Source organism: Varanus komodoensis, unplaced genomic scaffold, assembly GCF_004798865.1.
Source record: "Varanus komodoensis strain SLA01 unplaced genomic scaffold, ASM479886v1 scaffold15, whole genome shotgun sequence".
NCBI classification, from domain to species: domain Eukaryota; kingdom Metazoa; phylum Chordata; class Lepidosauria; order Squamata; family Varanidae; genus Varanus; species Varanus komodoensis.
In genome coordinates, this window is record NW_025335440.1 from 9,149,917 (window position 1) to 9,167,169 (window position 17,253).

General features: G+C 49.1%; 1 protein-coding gene across 1 annotated transcript; it reads left to right on the plus strand.

Moving 5' to 3' along the window:
* Nucleotides 1-1,275: 1,275 nt before the first annotated feature.
* On the plus strand, nucleotides 1,276-16,382 carry LOC123020961 (cryptochrome DASH-like). Its single transcript, XM_044425282.1, has 14 exons — nucleotides 1,276-1,344; nucleotides 2,935-3,107; nucleotides 3,899-3,992; nucleotides 5,256-5,386; nucleotides 6,615-6,763; nucleotides 7,646-7,734; nucleotides 8,897-8,970; nucleotides 9,358-9,447; nucleotides 10,187-10,266; nucleotides 10,884-10,943; nucleotides 11,170-11,327; nucleotides 12,656-12,775; nucleotides 14,103-14,279; nucleotides 15,095-16,382. The coding sequence occupies exons 1-14, from the start codon at nucleotides 1,276-1,278 to the stop codon at nucleotides 15,203-15,205; spliced, it is 1,575 nt and encodes a 524-aa protein (XP_044281217.1). The 3' UTR covers nucleotides 15,206-16,382.
* Nucleotides 16,383-17,253: the final 871 nt, after the last annotated feature.

The following is a 17,253-nucleotide window of genomic DNA, read 5'->3' on the forward strand; positions in this document are numbered from 1 at the left end:
CGATGCCCAGGAGAGGCGGCCTGCCCCGGGGAAGGGCAGTTGACCCGTGCCCTCTCCACACATGACCTGCCACTCAAATTCTCCTTTTCAAACAGGAAGGGATGAGTCACTCCACTCTTCCCTCCCTCCTTCAGCGGAGCGATCGCAACCTTTATTAGGAGCACTGGAAAGGCCAAAAACCAGCAGGGCAGCTTTCATATTCTGTGGGCTGCATCAGGGAACCGTGATATAATGCAGTCTATCTTTCTCCTTAAACAAAGAGTTCCATTTTCATTTCAGATAAGCAGAAGCGGAGGCAGGTATGCATGGGCTGGGTTCACACAGCACAACAAGCCAGAAACATGGACTGTGTGCTGGTTGTCACTGAAGTTTGGACCGATGTTGAACCATATGTGTTGTGCTGTTGGCTAAACCCAGAGGTGCTAACAAAGCAATGTTTGTTAACCACAGACAACCCACAATTCACATGGGTTCTTCCTGTGGACAGTTTGTGGTTAACAGCCCGTGGGTTAATGCAGAAGGTTCAGCCACTCACATACAATCTGTACTCTGGGTTAATGTGTGAACCAGGTGTGGAACATGGGTCATGAGTGTGATTATAAAGATACCACCTCCATATTGCATAGGAGGGAAAAGAGATTCCCACACTGCTGGTTAATTTAGTCTTTTTCTTATCCACATGTTCCAGGCTGCAGGCAGAACCGTTGACCCCATCCCTGGAATAAAGTTCAGTATTATTTCAATATCACTCATGGGGTGAAGTGAAAAACACACACACACAAACTTCCTCTATGATCCCATGCATACTCACGTGGGAGCAAACCCGTTCAATGCAAAGGGCAGCCTTTGGCTTTAGAGACAACACGCCTACATTTCCGGCTTTAAGGCACAATTCTGTGCACGTTTGGACGAGAAAAGGCCCTGCAAGCACCAACGTGTCTCAACCGGCCATGCCTCGCGGAGGGCCTTTCCCCGTCTAAACACGCCGAGCATCGCATCCCGAGAAATTCGATGCGAGAACCGTCCCGGATGCACAGGCAGCGGCGCTGGGTCCTCGCTCTGCGAACAGCGGGACCCCAACACGCACCCAGACGCCTTGCACGTGTGAACCTGAACGAGCCCGCCTCGGGAGGCCTCTCGCTGACGCAACCCGCCTCGCAGGCAGAGAGGGACAGCGAGGCACCCGGCGCCCCGGCTCCTCCTCCTCCTCCTCCTCCTCCTCGTCCCCGACGGGGCAGGGCCTGGGCGGGAGGCTCGGACAGGCTGGCCGCCCCCATGGAGCGCCCGGCGCGGCGGACGGCCCTCTGCCTCTTGCGCAACGACCTGCGCTGCCACGACAACGAGGTAGAGCCGCGGGAAGGGTCGGGCGGGGGCGCAAGGGTGCGGCGTGCCCCGGAGGCGAGCGGGAGCTCAGGGCGGACCCACGTCGGTCTGGCCTTGCAGGTCCGGCCCCCGCATGGCGCTAGTCCTCTGTGCGTGCGCGCAGGCTGCCTCCGCAGCAGGGAAAAGAGATGGCGAGATGCGCCCCCGTTGGAGCAACCGCACGGCGCAATGTTATGCAAGGCTGGACCGAACGCAAAGTCCTACAACTCCCAGCATGCCCCAGCTTGCTTCGGCATGCTGGGAGTTGTAGGACTTTTAGTTTTCTCTCTGGTGTGTGTGTCTCTCTCTCTCTCTCTCTCTCTCTCTCTCTCTCTCTCTCTCTCTCTCTCCAGGTTTGCGCCCCTTAGTGGGATCTTTCCACGCTCGCCTCTTAATTCCGCCCTCCTTTCCATTGATAAGGATTTTATGGCACTTTCTTTCCGGACACCTCTCGGAGCGCCGCGCTCCCCCTTATCACACAAGGACTGCCGCCCCTCGGGGAAGTTGTCGCGGCCGCGCCGGCCTCGTGTGCATGCCCGCCGGCGCCTGGGTCTTTGGCCGGGGGCGGGGAGCTCTGCCCGGCGCCGAGAGGAGCTCGGCTCTCCAGCCCGCCCTCCAGAAGGCCCGCCGTGCAAATGTCCCGTGCAAGAGCACACCTCTGAAGGCGCTCCGTGTGGCTTGAAGGGGCCATCGCTTAAAGACGATTAAAGCACCAGCTAATCTGGGGAGGGGGAATCTGGGGGCCTTCCACTGCTTCTTCTCCCCCCCCCCGGCACGTGTTCTGCGTGCGGATCAGGTTGCAGTTCAAGGCACAAGGAGCCCCGGCGCTTAGGAAGAAAGGTGGTAACACCACTGACCCGTGTGTCTGTGTGTGATAAATAATATCAGTCGCTATTATTAATAATAGAACACGTGCCCAGTTTTCCATCCTGCGCTGCCTTTCACAGCTGCATTTAAGCAGGGTGAATTCTCAGAATTGGGGGTGGGGCTGCTCAGCTTCTTTATCCCCAGATGTTTTGACCAACAGCTATCCCCCTGTCTCTCATCGCTGCCTCTGCCTGCTGGGGCTGATGGGAATTGCTTTGACTCATGAGAGTCAAACATCTGACACTCATGTGTCAGAACAAAATCCAGTCACTGAATTGTTCCCTATCGCCGCATTTCCGTGCCAGACAAAGCCACTCCGTCCCGGCCATGCCTGTGTCAAGAAATCTGCAATTTCCAGAAATGCAGATGTTGCGTTCTGCTGAATGCCGTGTTGCCCAATGGACGGCAACAGGACCTCTAAGCATGTTCAGAGTGTGCATTTTCCTTTCTGGGGAATAACCACGGCAAGATCTTAATTGTAATCCAACAACAGTGCCTCTAACACCATGTTGGAAGAAGAAAGTGTTATGTAATGCACTTCTTAATGAGCTTCCGATTTAGACATTGTGCTTGTTGATTTGGACAGTGTTTGGAAGGGCCTGGATTCACTTGTATGAGGCCCAGCTCTTCGGTGTTCTGTCCAGGCCCTAACGCACCTGCTGCTGAATTTATATTTTCTGATGCAGCTCTCTTCCTCCTTCACAGGTGCTGCTTTGGGCAAACAGCAATGCAGACCACGTCCTTCCACTGTATTGCTTTGATCCCCGGCACTATGCAAGAACTCACCACTACAATTTCCCAAAGACTGGGTCATTTCGCCTCCAGTTTCTAGTGGAAAGTGTGAAAGATCTCAGAGAGACGCTCAAAGAGAAGGGCAGGTATTGCAACTCCAGAAATGTGTGTGTTGCACCCCACTTTGCTCGATTCCTTCACCCCGAGGAAATTCAGACAACTGCAGGATCAGAGATACCTGATCCGGTGAAATATGTGGGCATGTCAGCGGGATTTTATTTATTTATTTATTTACAGATAGCATTTTTATGCCGTCCCCATCGCAGAAAGCCTCGGGGCGGCTTACAAAGAGATAGACAACATAGAATAACCTTAAAAATTCGGAGCATCTCGGCAATAGTTTAAAACCAATAAATAAAAAGAATTAACAATTAAAATATCGTTTAAATAAAAAATCTTGGCCTGGCGCTGAAAAACAAATAACGACGGGATTGCCAATGGACCAGGAAAATATCCAACCTGGTGTGCTCCTGCAAAATTCGACCAATGGAGGTAGACCTCATTGCCTGTTCATGGGCTACCATTTAATGTGCGGTGCCGGAACAGGTGTGAGTAAGGAAGTTGGCAACGTTGCTCCCATGATTCATCGCCCATAGGGCCCCCGTCACGTCTCCATATGCAGAGTTCTTTCTTTGTTTCTGGGCAAACAGCAGAAGGGGTTAGCGAGGACTAGGGCTGCTGGTTCCCTTTTCCACCGCTCCCGCTCAAGCCTCTAGCCCATCCCTGCATCATGAACCGGTGAGCTATTCTTTTGAGGGGGAAAAGGCACAGAAGTCAAATCATCAGCCAGCATAACATAGATAGGAACAATCATACATTCACTGTGTTAGGTCAAGTCGCTTTGCCATCCATGGTCACTGGTCTTCTTTCCTCCAAGCAATTTAGTGATACGAAAAGGGAAGCCAGAAGACGTGGTCCGTGATCTCATTGTCCAGGTTGGCTCCGTGGCTGCAGTGGCCTTTCACGAAGAGGTAAGAAAAAGCCCTTCCCTGTTTCAGAGCTTAAAGAAAAGTCGGATGAGTGGCTAAATTGGTGGTGGAACCTCTTCCATCCTGAGGACCGAGGAAGGGACTGCCAGACTTCCACTCCGAAAATAAGCAGGGTGTGAAGAATAGATGGGAGGTGAGGAGGAGCTATAGCCCATCTGCTGAAGACTTGCTTTGCTTAAAAGCATCCCAAACAGCGATTCTAGGGAAGGTTTTGCTCTGCCTGAAACTGCAGGGCAAGAGAGTGGACAAGCTTTCCCCTCCAGCCAAATTTCAAGCATTTATTGCAAGTGATCAGCTCAGACCAATTTCGCAAGACTGGTCTGTCTGTTCTCCAGCAACCTGCTAGGCAGTGTGAGAGAGAAGAGGGTGTTAAAAAAGGGAGAAAGGAGGGATTTATTTATTTATTTATTTGGGAAACTTGTACGGAGGAATCTCTCCTGCATCCTATGCAGCCTTCAACAGATCATCCCTTGCCAAAAATTGTGTTGCTCGTATGATCTATTTGCAGGTCACAACATACTAGCTGAAGACCGATGTTTTAAACTATGATACTTCTGAACTGTTTCCACACTACCACGTCTCCAGCGAAAATGCTGCCAACACAGAGCTTAGAGTGCCTTTTAAAAAGTGCTTAGCTCCACATGAGTTGCTTTTGTGTTGCCATTTCTGGACCACTGGGTTTTGCAGTAGTTAAGGCAGGGTTCCTTGCATTTCTCGCATGTCTTTTCGGTTAGATTCCGTGTGTCCCCCCACCCCCCTACACCCTTGATGGCTTAATTTCAAAGCCCTTTAAGATTCATAATTGCAGTGAATATGGAAGAATCCTTTTCAGCCTGGGTATGTGTGCACAATTCACCAGGAGATTCAACTTTTATTTCCTGCATTTTGAATAAAGACAAAGGTATTTTAACACACGACATGTGATAATCTCATCATTCCATTGTTGCATTATGACCCCAAAACTTTTTGTGAATGGCAACTGTTAAAAGAATTATCCCTGGATGTTCTGCATTTCATTTCCCACTGACCACACCGGTTTCCTCCCATAGCAGTGGGATATAAATCTGTCAATTTGAAGTTAACTCTTCATGCATCGGATGCAGCAGCTGGTGTCTGGGCAAACTTGTGCCAGGATAAATGTGTTAGTCATTACGTTGCCACAACGCTCTGCTGTTTTGGCTGTAACAGATTTGGCATGGTGGCCCCACTGGGAATTCTTTCACGTTTGGCTCCCCTTTGCTCTAGGTGACGAAGGAAGAGCTGGATGTGGAACAGATGTTGCTCCAGGTATGCAGTGAGCTCGGAGTGGCCGTCCAGAAGTTCTGGGGATCAACTCTTTATCACCAGTTGGACCTGCCCTTCAAACACATTTCCAGGTGAATTATGGACGGCAAATGTGGGAACTTTGCAGGGGTGGGGATGTGGGGGGCGGTCTTCCATTCGCAGCTCTCCTTTGTTTTCCCAGATAGTGTCTTCCCAGGCCTGGGTCCATGAAGCTCTGATCCCAAATCTCTTTCCCAGAACTCTTGTGCAGCCCCTGGTGTTCTGGATGCATGTATATTAAATGCCTTCTTGCTTTTACTGTGCCCCCTCCACACACAGTTCTAGGCAGCTCCAGGCATCTCAGATCAATTCTAGGAAAGTTTGAAAAAATAATTCAATATTTAGCATGTGCCCCTAAGTTGGTGATCAGCCACTTTTACTCAAGCCACGAAAATCTCTGATTATGGGAAGAAGAAAGGGGAGAAGGAAAAGAGGAGGCCAAATGAATCAATGCACAGGGTTTCAGATTCAGTAAACCTGAATGAACATATAATGCTGGACCTTTTCCACCTACACTGGCTTCCAGTTGAAGCCCAGGCCCAATTTAAGGTTCTGGTGATGACCTATAAAGCCCTAAATGGCTTAGGGCCTGGTTAACAGAAGGAGCATCTCCTTCCCTATGCGCCTGCCTGCCCCTTAAGATCTGGGGCAGACGCCCTTCTCTGGGTGCCCTCCCTGAAGCAGATTAGGAGGGTGAGTATCCGGAGAAGGGCCTTCTCTGCGGTGGCACCCCAATTGTGGAATTCGCTCCCCAGAGAGTTTCGCCAGGCGCTGTCACTTTATTCTTTTCGGCACCAGGTCAAAACTTTTTTATTTTCCTAATGTTTTAAGACCTGACTGTTTTAATCGGAGTTTTATTGTTAGTTGAATTTTAGAATGCTGTGTTTTATTTTTTCCATTTTGTATTGTTAAACCGTCCTGAGACTTCGGGAATGAGACGGTCTAGAAAAGTTTTGAATAACTAACAACTAAATAAATCCAGTCCTATGGATGCTCCAACAAAAAGGATTGCAGGTAGAAACCTGAGAAAGATTTCAGAGGGATGTTCCCAGGCGTTCAGTGGCCTCGTTCCACAAAAGGCAACTTCACCTCCGTGTGCCCACAGAAGCTTGGCTTCTGCAATCTGGCGTGCTCCAGGTCTGAGAAACTCCAGTTTTACCCTGCCTGCAAGGCTTGTGGCTGTAATCCAGTCCCTCTTGCTTCTGCCACTCTGAGAAGTACAGACTGAATAAGAGACGGGCTGCTTGTCCCCCGTCACACCTTCTCATGCCACCCACGCAGGCTGCCCGATGTCTTTACTCAGTTCCGGCAAGCCGTGGAGTCGCAGGCCGCCGTCCGGCCCTGCCTAAAGATGAGCCTGCAGCTGAAGTCATTGCCTCCAGGAGTGGAAGAAGGGCCCGTCCCCAGCCTGGAAGAATTTGGCAGGACAGGTGAGGATCGTTCTGCCTCGGCATGTGCTTCTTTACCGGAGACATCCCTTTTCACATCGGCACAATGTTTTGGCCAAAGAAAGAGGACTTGTTTTCCCGTTTGAAAAGCTTGGATTTCTTCAAACCTGGCTGGGTTTTGGTTTTGTGAAATTTCAGCCTTGGTTCAGCAAAGTTTCAGTTATGAGATATTGAATTCCTTCCTTAAAAATTGATCATAAAACTTGGACTTGGTGGCCAAACTAAGTCCAAGGTGGAGCTGGATTCCTGGCACAGGCTTCTTCATGTGGCAGAAATCCACATGCTGGCGACATACAGGCATGTGAGGGGATGTCACATGGAGGTGGGTAGAGACCTGTTCTCCCCTGCAGAGGAAGGCAGGATGCGCTCCAACGGAGCAAAGCTCAGGGAACCAAGGTTCAGTTTGGATGTCAGGAGGCACTTCCTGATGGTTAGGACCCCCAGGGTGTGGAATGGGCTTCCCCGGGAGGTTGTTGAGGCCCCATCGGTGCGGGTGTTCAAGGATAGGCTGGACATGCACATGGTGGGCATGTCATGAGTGGAGCCGGCTGGAGCCGGGGGTCAGACTAGATGGCCCGGGAGGTCCCTTCTGACTCGCTCTGTTTCTATGTGTGTGTGGAATTACAGGATTAAAGGTACAATCCCGTGTGTTTTGAGATGGCCCATTGGTCAGAGAATGTGGACAATGTAGGACTTTTCTTGTCCCAGCATTCATAGGATTAGGCCTTTATGGGTCCAAATTCAAATATATTCTTCTGCACAGCTTCTGTTTAATTCTAGGCTCTTTTCATACCCACGTTCTTAACCTGGGAAAGGAAGAGGAATGTTTATGGCTTACACCAACCTCAATTACTCTCTTGGCAGCTCCGTCAAGTGATCCTCGTTCCGCCTTCCCTTGCAGCGGAGGGGAGACTCAGGCTTTGAAGAGGCTGCAGCACTATTTCTGGGAGACGGTAATAAAATACGAACTGTTCTGTTTTAGGGAGGGACTGTAGCAGAGTGGTGTAGCCCACACTTGGCATGCGGGGCATCAGGCCCCGGTAGTCGTGGCTGAAAAGATCAGGGGGCAAGGCTGAGGAAGCACTGAAGCCATGGCAAATAGGCCAGTGTTAGCTTATATCGCAGGCTGGAGCAGGCAACATTGCTAAGCAAGGCAGTCTGGCTCAGCATCACCCTCCAAAAATGTCAGACAGCTGAAGGCTGAGCTAAGACACCCAGCAGCCGTCCGCCACCACCATCTCTGTATTCATGCAACATTCACTCTGTCAGTTTCATCAGTGAAACCACGCTCCTTTAGAAAGCCACTTGCAATGAAACAATAATTTTATCTATGTTATATTTTATCATATTTTATCTATGTGAGCTGTCCTGAGGCTTTTGCCACAGGACGGCATATAAATACTTTAAATAAATAAATAAATAAATAAAATAAAGCAGGCCATTAAAAAAAAAGAATGTGATTTCAACTTAATAGACATTTGTATAAGGATATATTAAAATGTGGGTGCAAAACTGAACCAGTCATGGGCAGGTTTCAATGCCCCAAGCACCCAGACCTCCTGGCCTTCACATTGCATAAAAATCGGAAAATGCAATGCAGTTGTGGATGTGGGCAAAAGAAAGCCCCACGGGATGAAGCGAAGTGCCTGTAAGGATCCAGCACTGTACTGTGTATTTCTGCTTTATTTACTGGGAGGGGAACGATCCCCGGGTCGGACTAGGAGAGAGTGCAGCCCAAGACCTGGGAGAGCTGCTGCCAATCAGCAGAGATCAGCCTTCCCCAACCTGGTGGCCTTCGGGGGCATTTGGAGCGCAACTCCCAGAATTCCCGTCCAGCAGGGCCATTGCCTGGGAATTCTGGGGGTTGCAGTCCAGATGCGTCTGGAAGGCACACTGCTGGGTCAGGCTGGCACAGGCAATCCTAGGCTAAACGGACCAGCGGTCTAACTTGGTGGGTGGCAGCTCCCCACGCTCCCCTTTCACAAGTGGGTAATTCCTGCTCCCGGCCACTCGAGGGCGCCCAAACCTGTGGAAAGCTCTCCTTTGATTACACACCTGATTTGCACTTCCTGGCAGTTCCTCTTGTGTGCATTGGCTTGTTCTCTATTTCCTCAGAACCTAGTTGCTTCCTACAAGGAGACACGCAATGGATTGATTGGACTGGATTATTCAACCAAGTTTGCACCATGGTAAATGTCCGGCACCTTCAGGTGTGCTCATGCAACCTCTCCGTGGGAGTCATTGAGAGGACGGTCTAAGGGGCTCTGGGCAGGAAGCCACCGAACTGCAGGGGGCATTTGTCCCATCAGGTCCCTGGCGTGCCAAAGGCTAAGAGGAGGCCCTCTCCGCAGGGTCACTGCAGGCTGAACGGTAGCACAATCGGGCAGTCTGTGAATGTTCCTTATGTCTTTTGGACATCGCTTACCTTGTTCCCCGAGCCCTTAGGATGGGGCAGGCATTACAAGAATGGGTGTCCTGAGCTCAGGCTCAGCACCTGTATCATGTTATGTATTCACCCATTCACTCCACTCCAAGAGGTCGCATTTCCTGAAGATATCGTGGCTTTCCTTTTCCAGGCTGTCCCTGGGCTGCATCTCCCCACGGTATATTTATGAGCAGATCCGGAAATATGAAAAAGAGAGAACAGCAAATCAGAGCACCTATTGGTAGGATGCACTCTCCACGGTTTGTTTTGGAAACATTAATCTGGACAGAAGAACCAACATGGTCTTGCTTTCCCCTTCTAAATTGCCCGAGTTTCCATGATGTCACGGAATGCTTGTTGGCACACCAATAGCCTGGTGTGTGTTTGTGTGTGTGCAGGTGGGAGAGGAATCCGTCAACCCGGCTTCCGGGAAGTCACGGGATGAGCATTAACATTCTGACGGCAGACGGAGCAAATCCATCAGCAAGACGATGTTGACAGTGCAGATTCAACAAGGAAAGCGAATGCTCGGCTGTTACCAGCACTGTGCCAGATTTTCCAGTCTGTTTAGTTTTGACCATTGGCTGCAGGCTGGGCAAAAAGGAATCGCATGCAAGAATTGTGGGAAGGGCTGAGAATTTTGTAGAACTTTCCCTACATGTCGCGTTGCAGTGCTTACCTTAGTGCAAGAAGGTGGCTGACAGGTGGGGATGGTGTAAGTGCTCCTTATTTTAGTGTTTTTATCAGGTTCTGTCCTTGTGGCCTCTTGGGCTGCTTGAGGTTTCTGAAAGACCCCAGAGGAACTAGCCAAGGCCTCCTCCCACTGCTGCTGGAAGGAAGAACACTGCTAGATCAGGCCAAAGGCTTTGCTGTTCAAACACATGGTCCCCCACAGTGGTTAGCAACACTGGAAATCCACCCCTGCAAAATCTTTTTGGACTGCACATTTATACTACAAGTGTCTGCCTGTGTGTGTGTAGGGTGCTGTTTGAACTGACTTGGAGGGACTACTTCCGCTTCGTGGCCCTGAAATATGGCAGAAAGATTTTCCTTTTAGGAGGTGAGTTTGTTTAGAACATTTTCTTTACTCTGCTTTTCAGAATTCTCTGCAAATCAATAAAAACAAGAGTCACTGCCTGTAGGCTTGCGATCTAAAATACATGGCACAAAAGGAAGGGAGATGGGGAGGGAAGAGGAAAGAACTGAGGAACCATTCCTGAAAGTTAAGTAGGAGTTGTTAAGAGTGACCTGGGTGGAAACAGTTCAGGGAGAGGAGGAGTTGGTGTGGTTTTTTGCGAAGTGCAGTCACTGCAGATTAGCGGGGTGATGGTGATGCTAAGCAGACCTCCAGATTCTCACATTGCATGCGTATTGATTGGTTCTTTAGCATACTGTGCTAGCCCGTGCATCTGTGTGTGGACCACTCCCAGGGCTAATTCATCAGGAGCTTTAGTAAAGGAAACCAAAGCGGTCCCATCTATGCGGAGCTTCAATGGGTATCACTCTCAAGCTTCTGTCTGGATTTGGATTGCAGCCTATGAATGCTTTCTACGGCTCTGCTGAGGAGGCCCAAAAATGCCAGCTAGCATTAGCAGGGTAGAAGCAAACCTCTACCATCTGGTACGGCTGTTTAGCGCTCTGCTGATTTTTTCCCTCTTCCTCCAAATCTTTACACAGGTCTTCAAGATAAAGAGGTTGCCTGGAAAAAGGACCCCAAGCTGTTTGACTCTTGGAAAGGTCTGTAAACTGGGGTGTTGGTGGGCCATGTGATCCATCTTCTTTTCTTCCTGTTGGCAGCCCTAGACTCCTGGGAACAGCCTTCTCCAGCCCGGGCCGTTCCAGAGGGGTCAAGCCACAACTTGGTAGTCTGACACCTCTGGACCTTTTCGCAGCACATCTGGAAGAGCCCAGACCGGGGGAGCCTATCTTAGGATAACGCACGTGTGACCTCTTGTCCCTGCAGAAGGACGGACCGGGGTCCCCTTTGTCGACGCCAACATGCGGGAGTTGGCTGCAACAGGCTTCATGTCCAACAGAGGGCGCCAGAACGTGGCCAGTTTCCTGACCAAAGATTTGGGCTTGGACTGGCGCATGGGAGCGGAATGGTTTGAATCGCTGCTGGTAGGTTGTGCTAACATCCCACGGCAAACAATGCCCATCAGCCCCTGAGGGTCATGGTCATCCAGTGCAGCATGGGAGGAGCGGCAGAGGTGATCCTCACCTTGCTGCTTTCCATTTTCCTAGCTGGGTTTTTTATTCCTTTGAGCTTGAGTGTATTTCTTCACCACCCCTGGAAAAAGCTTTTTCGTGTGAATATGGGTTACCCATAGAGAATGACTTCTCACATACCTAGAGGTGTGTGATGTGTCCTGCTTCAGCACTATTGCCATGTACCTAGGAATAGATGAAACACTCGGTTTCTCGTTGTTTCAGGCTTAAATTTGGCTCATCCCAAAGCTTAAGAATTTTTTCAGTTCTGAATTGGGCTTCTCCTGAAAACAGCTTGTTTTTTAAAGAAAGAAATTGTGCATTGCAACGCACAAGCGCTTTTCTCATAATGCATGCGTGTTTGTATGCAATTTTGCCTAATGTGCGCATTTTTCAATGTTCGTAGTACAAAATATTTTAAATGTTACTTTCACTTATATAGACATGTTTATACAAAATGTTTGATCAGAGAAGTTAACTGGCAACATTCGGAGAAATGCAAATTTCGAAGGATAACAGAATTTCACTTTGTTTAAAAACTTTAAAATTAAACAAGTTGGTGTTAAAACAGGAACCACATAAAATTTTCCCTGCCTCACATTATCACATGGCTACCAAAAGCATGATACATTTTCAGAATTGTATGCACATTTCTTACAATTGTTATAGTTTTAAAAGTTATCAAATCTGATCGTTTTGTGGCAGAATCTCAATTTAGAGAAAAAAGAAGTGAAAACACAGAACTTGGCATCAAAATGCACAGTGCATGGAAGATCCTGATTTTAAAATGGAAAAACAAAGCAAAAATGAATAGCTACTCTTATGTATGTGTGCATGCATGTGGTGGGGAGAGTAATGGAAGAGAGAAACTTTTCGCCGCCATTAAAATACTTTCCTGTTCAAAAGTTGCAATCTAGTGCTGGACCTTGTAAGGACTTTTGTCTGTTCAAATATGTATGTGATTGGGCAAGGCAGGAATATCTATCTACATGGATAGGACATTTTGGAGAGCTTCCATTCACAGCGTCGCATGTCGGAGATGAGTTGGTGGCATGTAACGCATATTTTTGGAAATCCATGCAGCCTGCCAGGAGGTGCCCTTAAGGCAAATTGCGCCCTGTGCATCTAAGGGAGGCAAAAACAGAAACCTCTCCCAAGCAAAATGGAAAGGAAAGGAAATGATCCTGAGCATCTTATTGGGCACTTTCTAACAACCATCAGGGGTGTTTCCCACATTCAAGGTGGATTATGACGTCTGCAGCAACTACTGCAACTGGTTGTACAGTGCCGGCGTTGGCAACGACCCGAGAGAAGACCGGAGGTTTAACATGGTTAAGCAAGCCTTGGATTACGATGGCAAGGTAGGTCCTTGGAGAAGTGCTTACGCCAGAGGCTGCCGTTTGGCTTTTTCTGCTTCTTTAGTTACACTGGGCTAAAGCCGCATTTTACGGCACCCACCAGGAGAGCTGCTAGAAATTTGGGACAGCCAACCCGGTGCGTAAGATGGATGGCGTTAAATGTCCAAGCAGAAATGGGTGGTCGCGGCAGGGGAATTGTGGCCCAACACATCTCGAGTTGCCAGGTTGGGGAAGCCTGCCCTTCAGCGAAGTTTGGCTCCCAAAGTAACGTGGATTTTAAAAAATGCACAGAGAGGTACATTCCAAAGGGACATGAGGGGTGTGCCTGGCCCGCCCCATATGGCAGATCCCAGCCTCTGCCCCTGCCGTGTGAGGGGAGAGAGAGCTGCGACGTGATCATGGGGCAAGACCCTTGCCTTGCAACACTTCAGACTGCACATGGGGATTATGGGCTTAAATGCATCTCCACTCCTGGGAGAACTAGTGGGAAAGAGCCTAAAGGGAGTCTCTGGAAAACCTTTTATTGTTTCTCATCACTTTTGTGCAAAAGAGATACATGATGGTTTTCTAAAATGTATCTAACATCTACTTGCAATGAAGGAAATGCATTTTCCAAAATGCATTGGGCAACAACAAAAGGTTTTCTACAGGCGCCCGGCGTGCCCTTTCGACTCTCTTTCATAGTTTCTGCTTTCTCATACACGCCTTCCCCTCTTGTTTAGTCATCCAGTCAGGCAAAACCGGCATGTCGGGAAGGCTGGATTACTAGCCCGGCGCGCTGGCTGTCCCTTGCGAGGAAGTGCTTTGATTCTTGTTAATGTGTGGGAATCCCAAAACGCGGCTGCTCCTCCTGTACTCTCAGGTGGAGCAGTCCAGGTGGAATCCCTGTCCAGGTGCTTTCCTCGGTACCTTTCAGGCTTCCTTGCAGAGGAGCATGAAACGGGCAGTGCTGTGGGCTGCTATCAGCCGGATGGTTTGTATTGTCACCTTGTTGGGAAGTAACGACCATAAGCCACAGCTCTTGAAGGCCCCTTAGTCCATGGACCTGAGATCCTTCTAGCAGGAATGTGCCTGGGGCTGAGCAAGGAATGGGGTCCCGGGACCAGAGGGAAGGCAACTGTGCCTAAGGAGGGGCCTAGCTCCATGATCGTCTCAACTGCTGCATCATTGCAGTGGTAGCTAAAGAAATCCTAAAGAATGATGTAAGCTGCTTTGAGTTCGTAAGAAAAAAGCGGAATATAAATCTAATAAATAAAAAAAACCATATCCCTGCTTGATGTTGCAATGCTCATTGCTGAAAGAGAATGCCACTGAACAGTTATTTTGGCAGGGGGATTATGTGCGGCTCTGGGTTCCGGAACTGCAGTGCATTCGAGGAGGCGATATACACACCCCGTGGGCACTGAGCAATGCTGCCCTCGCTCAGGCGGGCGTGTGCCTGGGTGACACATACCCTCTGCCAGTTGTCATGGTCCCAGCATGGAAACGGCACATCAACCAGAAGCCGGTAAGTCGGATGGTCTGCTGAAGCACGTGCCCAGGGGCTAAATCCAAGCTGCAGTGGTCCAGACAGCCTGAACTTCTTTCCCTGGCCCAGCCGCACCAGTTCCTTGCTGGATTTCCAGGTTTGTTGCACCCATCCTGAAAAGCGTCAGGGCCTCTCCTACGGCTTCATGCTTGGCTGCAAGCGCTTTCGCCGGAATATCTCGGTGTTTCAGCCCCGTCCCTTTGGCCTGCCTGGACTTTCTCTGGTCTTGGGTTTGGCTTTCGGGCACCCGCTGCGTGTCCCAGCGAAGTCAGCTGGGCTGAGTGGCCACTGCACACTTCATGGCTGTGGAATTCCCTTGCAATGCAGCCAGGGAAGCAGAACCCTGTTGGAGAGCAAAGGTGCCTTTACACCTGGGCAGGTTTATCCAGAAAAAGGGCCAGAACTCATGTAGGAATGTAACTGAGGTTTTATTCAATCAGGTTTGGTTCCACAGTGTCAACAGCGCACACTTACTGGTCAGTTTCTTCTAAGAGCCCCGTCTCCTAAAACGAGTTCTTTTTAACTGTAGAGACAAACAAGCGACTGTTTGCTATCCAGAAAGTGTCTGTGTGTCTGTGTGTGTCTGATGGTCATTTTAGTGTGGCCTCCTTTCCCAGACTGAAGTTCCTCTTCTTTGGTGGTCCTGAGTGACTCCTTCCCGTTTACCATCACGGGGGGACCAAAGATGGTGTCGGCGTGAATGAGTGTCCTTTCAGATTGTAGAATCAGACAACCCCAGTGTGTGTGTGTAGCTTCTCCAGACAATATTTCCCCGTGTTCTCTTTTCTTTGCAGAATGCCGAGGGTCCTGCTGCAAGGGGGAGAAAAGGTCCTTCATACACACCAAAGCAACACAAAGAGCGAGGAGTGGATTTTTATTTTTCTCGCAAGAAAGGGCTGCCGTGAAGCCAGTAGCCGCAATCGAGACTAGTGTGAGCCTCTTTGCTCAGATCTGTTGGGTGATGGCCATATAGCTAGGGGGCAGGCTGGTTTGAGGGCTGGGCTTGGGCTCCGAAGTTCTTGGTTCTAATCTGCACTCAGCCATGAAGTTCACTGGGTAGCTTCGCATTGTCCTTCACTCTCAGGCTGACCTACCTCACAGGGTTGTTGTGAGGATGAAATGGAGAGGAAGAGAACCTAGTAAGCTGCTTTGCGTACCTTGCAAGAGGAAGAAAGGTGGGATAGAAATGAGATGGTAATAATACCACCAGCAGCTAGAGTACCTTTCCTAAGTGCCTAGCAGTTATGTGGAACTGTAATACCCATCATTCCCAGCCTTCGGCACTTGTGGAAAATTCAGCCAGATGAACTAAATTGTTCTGTCCAGGCTTGAGGAGGCTGGGATCCAGTTCATTAGGCAGCGGTGTTTCCAAGGCATGTTTATTTTGTCAATTTACTTTCCAGAGGAGCATTAAATCCACACAAGGCAAAATTCAGTAAGTTTTGTTCTCCACCTTTAATCAGGGTTCAGGGCCAGCTAACGAAGCGTTGTGCCTGTGGAGAATTAACGCTTGCTCACGGTCTGGTGGGCCAAGCTGCATGACACAGATTCTGCGTGCAACTTAGAACATTTGCCAAGGCAAAAGTGAATCCAGGTGAAAATACTGCTGCCATATTCAGCTCACAGGTGGCAGCAGACCAACTTCAGCTGCAATTCCATGCTGATTTACCTGAGTGTAAGCAATCTTGCCCACAGTAGGAATTGGTTCTGAGTAGATGAGTTCCGGATTAGTTAGGGTTTAGGCAGAAAAGGTCCCATGTCTTGCAGCCTGCTTCTGCTGTTCCCGGGGGATTTGCAGAATATCTTTCTCTCTAAACATGCATAGGATTGCAGTCCTGATTGCCCAGAAGTGATATATATATATATTTGTGCGGGAGAATCTGTTATGGAAAACCTCATTTTTAGCTGTATTTGGATGTTTTCTTTTTTTAGTTAGCTCTTCTGCTTTGGAAAAGGCTTAGAGTTCAGAAAAATATTTGAAATACTCAGTGCAATCTTTACTTTCTTATGCTCAGTGAATTATCTGAGGTATAAAACTTATCTAGAAAATGTTAAGACAAATAAAGTATTCTTTGAGCATCAGTGTGTTTCATCTTCTCAATTCTTTCCCCAGTGATGAAGGTCACCGAGTAAGTAGCTGCAGGTCACCATTCCTCAGCCTGGCCTACCTTACAGGACTCTTGTAACAATTAAATTGAGGGCGGGCTAGTGCATATCGCCCAAAACTCTTTGGAGAAACCCTAACACTGGTTGATTTTGACTTGTATATGGTTCCCCTCCTGCTGCCTCCCCCCCCCCAAAATCTTTCTGTTTCTTCTGAAATCACATGCCCTCTTCATCCCTTTTTACAAATAGTTGTGTTGTTAGGAGACAGGGTTCTTTACAAACACAGACTCTGGGGCAGAAATTAGCACCTGCAAATCTTTGAATTTTTTTGTTCCGCAGACCCAAGCCCTTCTCAGCTCCTAGCACTCCCTGCCTTAACTAGATCTACCTTCTGTCTCGCTTTTCCAGCCAGACAACGGACTAGCAGGCATTCTTTTATTTCATTCCTACATGACAGATTTCTAGCTACATGCATGGCGGGCAGAATTCAGCAGGTCCTATCACTCTCTTTGCTGCTGCTCCAAGCGAAGGGAAAGCTGCTCCGGTTGAATTTCTGCTCCGTGGTGATGAAAGCTCAGGACCTTTTCTCTCTCCCCCGCCATCCAAGTTTTTTTCCCCTTGCAGACTGGAAGGAAAACATCACGGACAGTGTTGCTCCTCACTGAGCAATGGGCTTCTGTTCTATGTTGCACCATTTTTGCATGGGGGAAAGGAACATTATGTGCCCAGCAGAGTTTATTCCCAGGCAAGGCAGCAGGGAATTCTGTCCTGTGGTTAAACTCCGAAGCGGGCTTGCTGCATACTAAGGCCATTCCTTTCAATGGGGCCCTTTCTTGGGAGTAATGCC

Excerpts from the sequence above, each read along its gene's own strand:
- LOC123020961 (XM_044425282.1), top strand. The coding sequence starts at position 1,276 with ATGGAGCGCCCGGCGCGGCGGACGGCCCTCTGCCTCTTGCGCAACGAC. Across the intron at positions 3,108-3,898 it reads ACGCTCAAAGAGAAGGGCAG|CAATTTAGTGATACGAAAAG; the intron begins GTATTGCAACTC and ends CTTTCCTCCAAG. Across the intron at positions 11,328-12,655 it reads AATGGTTTGAATCGCTGCTG|GTGGATTATGACGTCTGCAG; the intron begins GTAGGTTGTGCT and ends CCCACATTCAAG.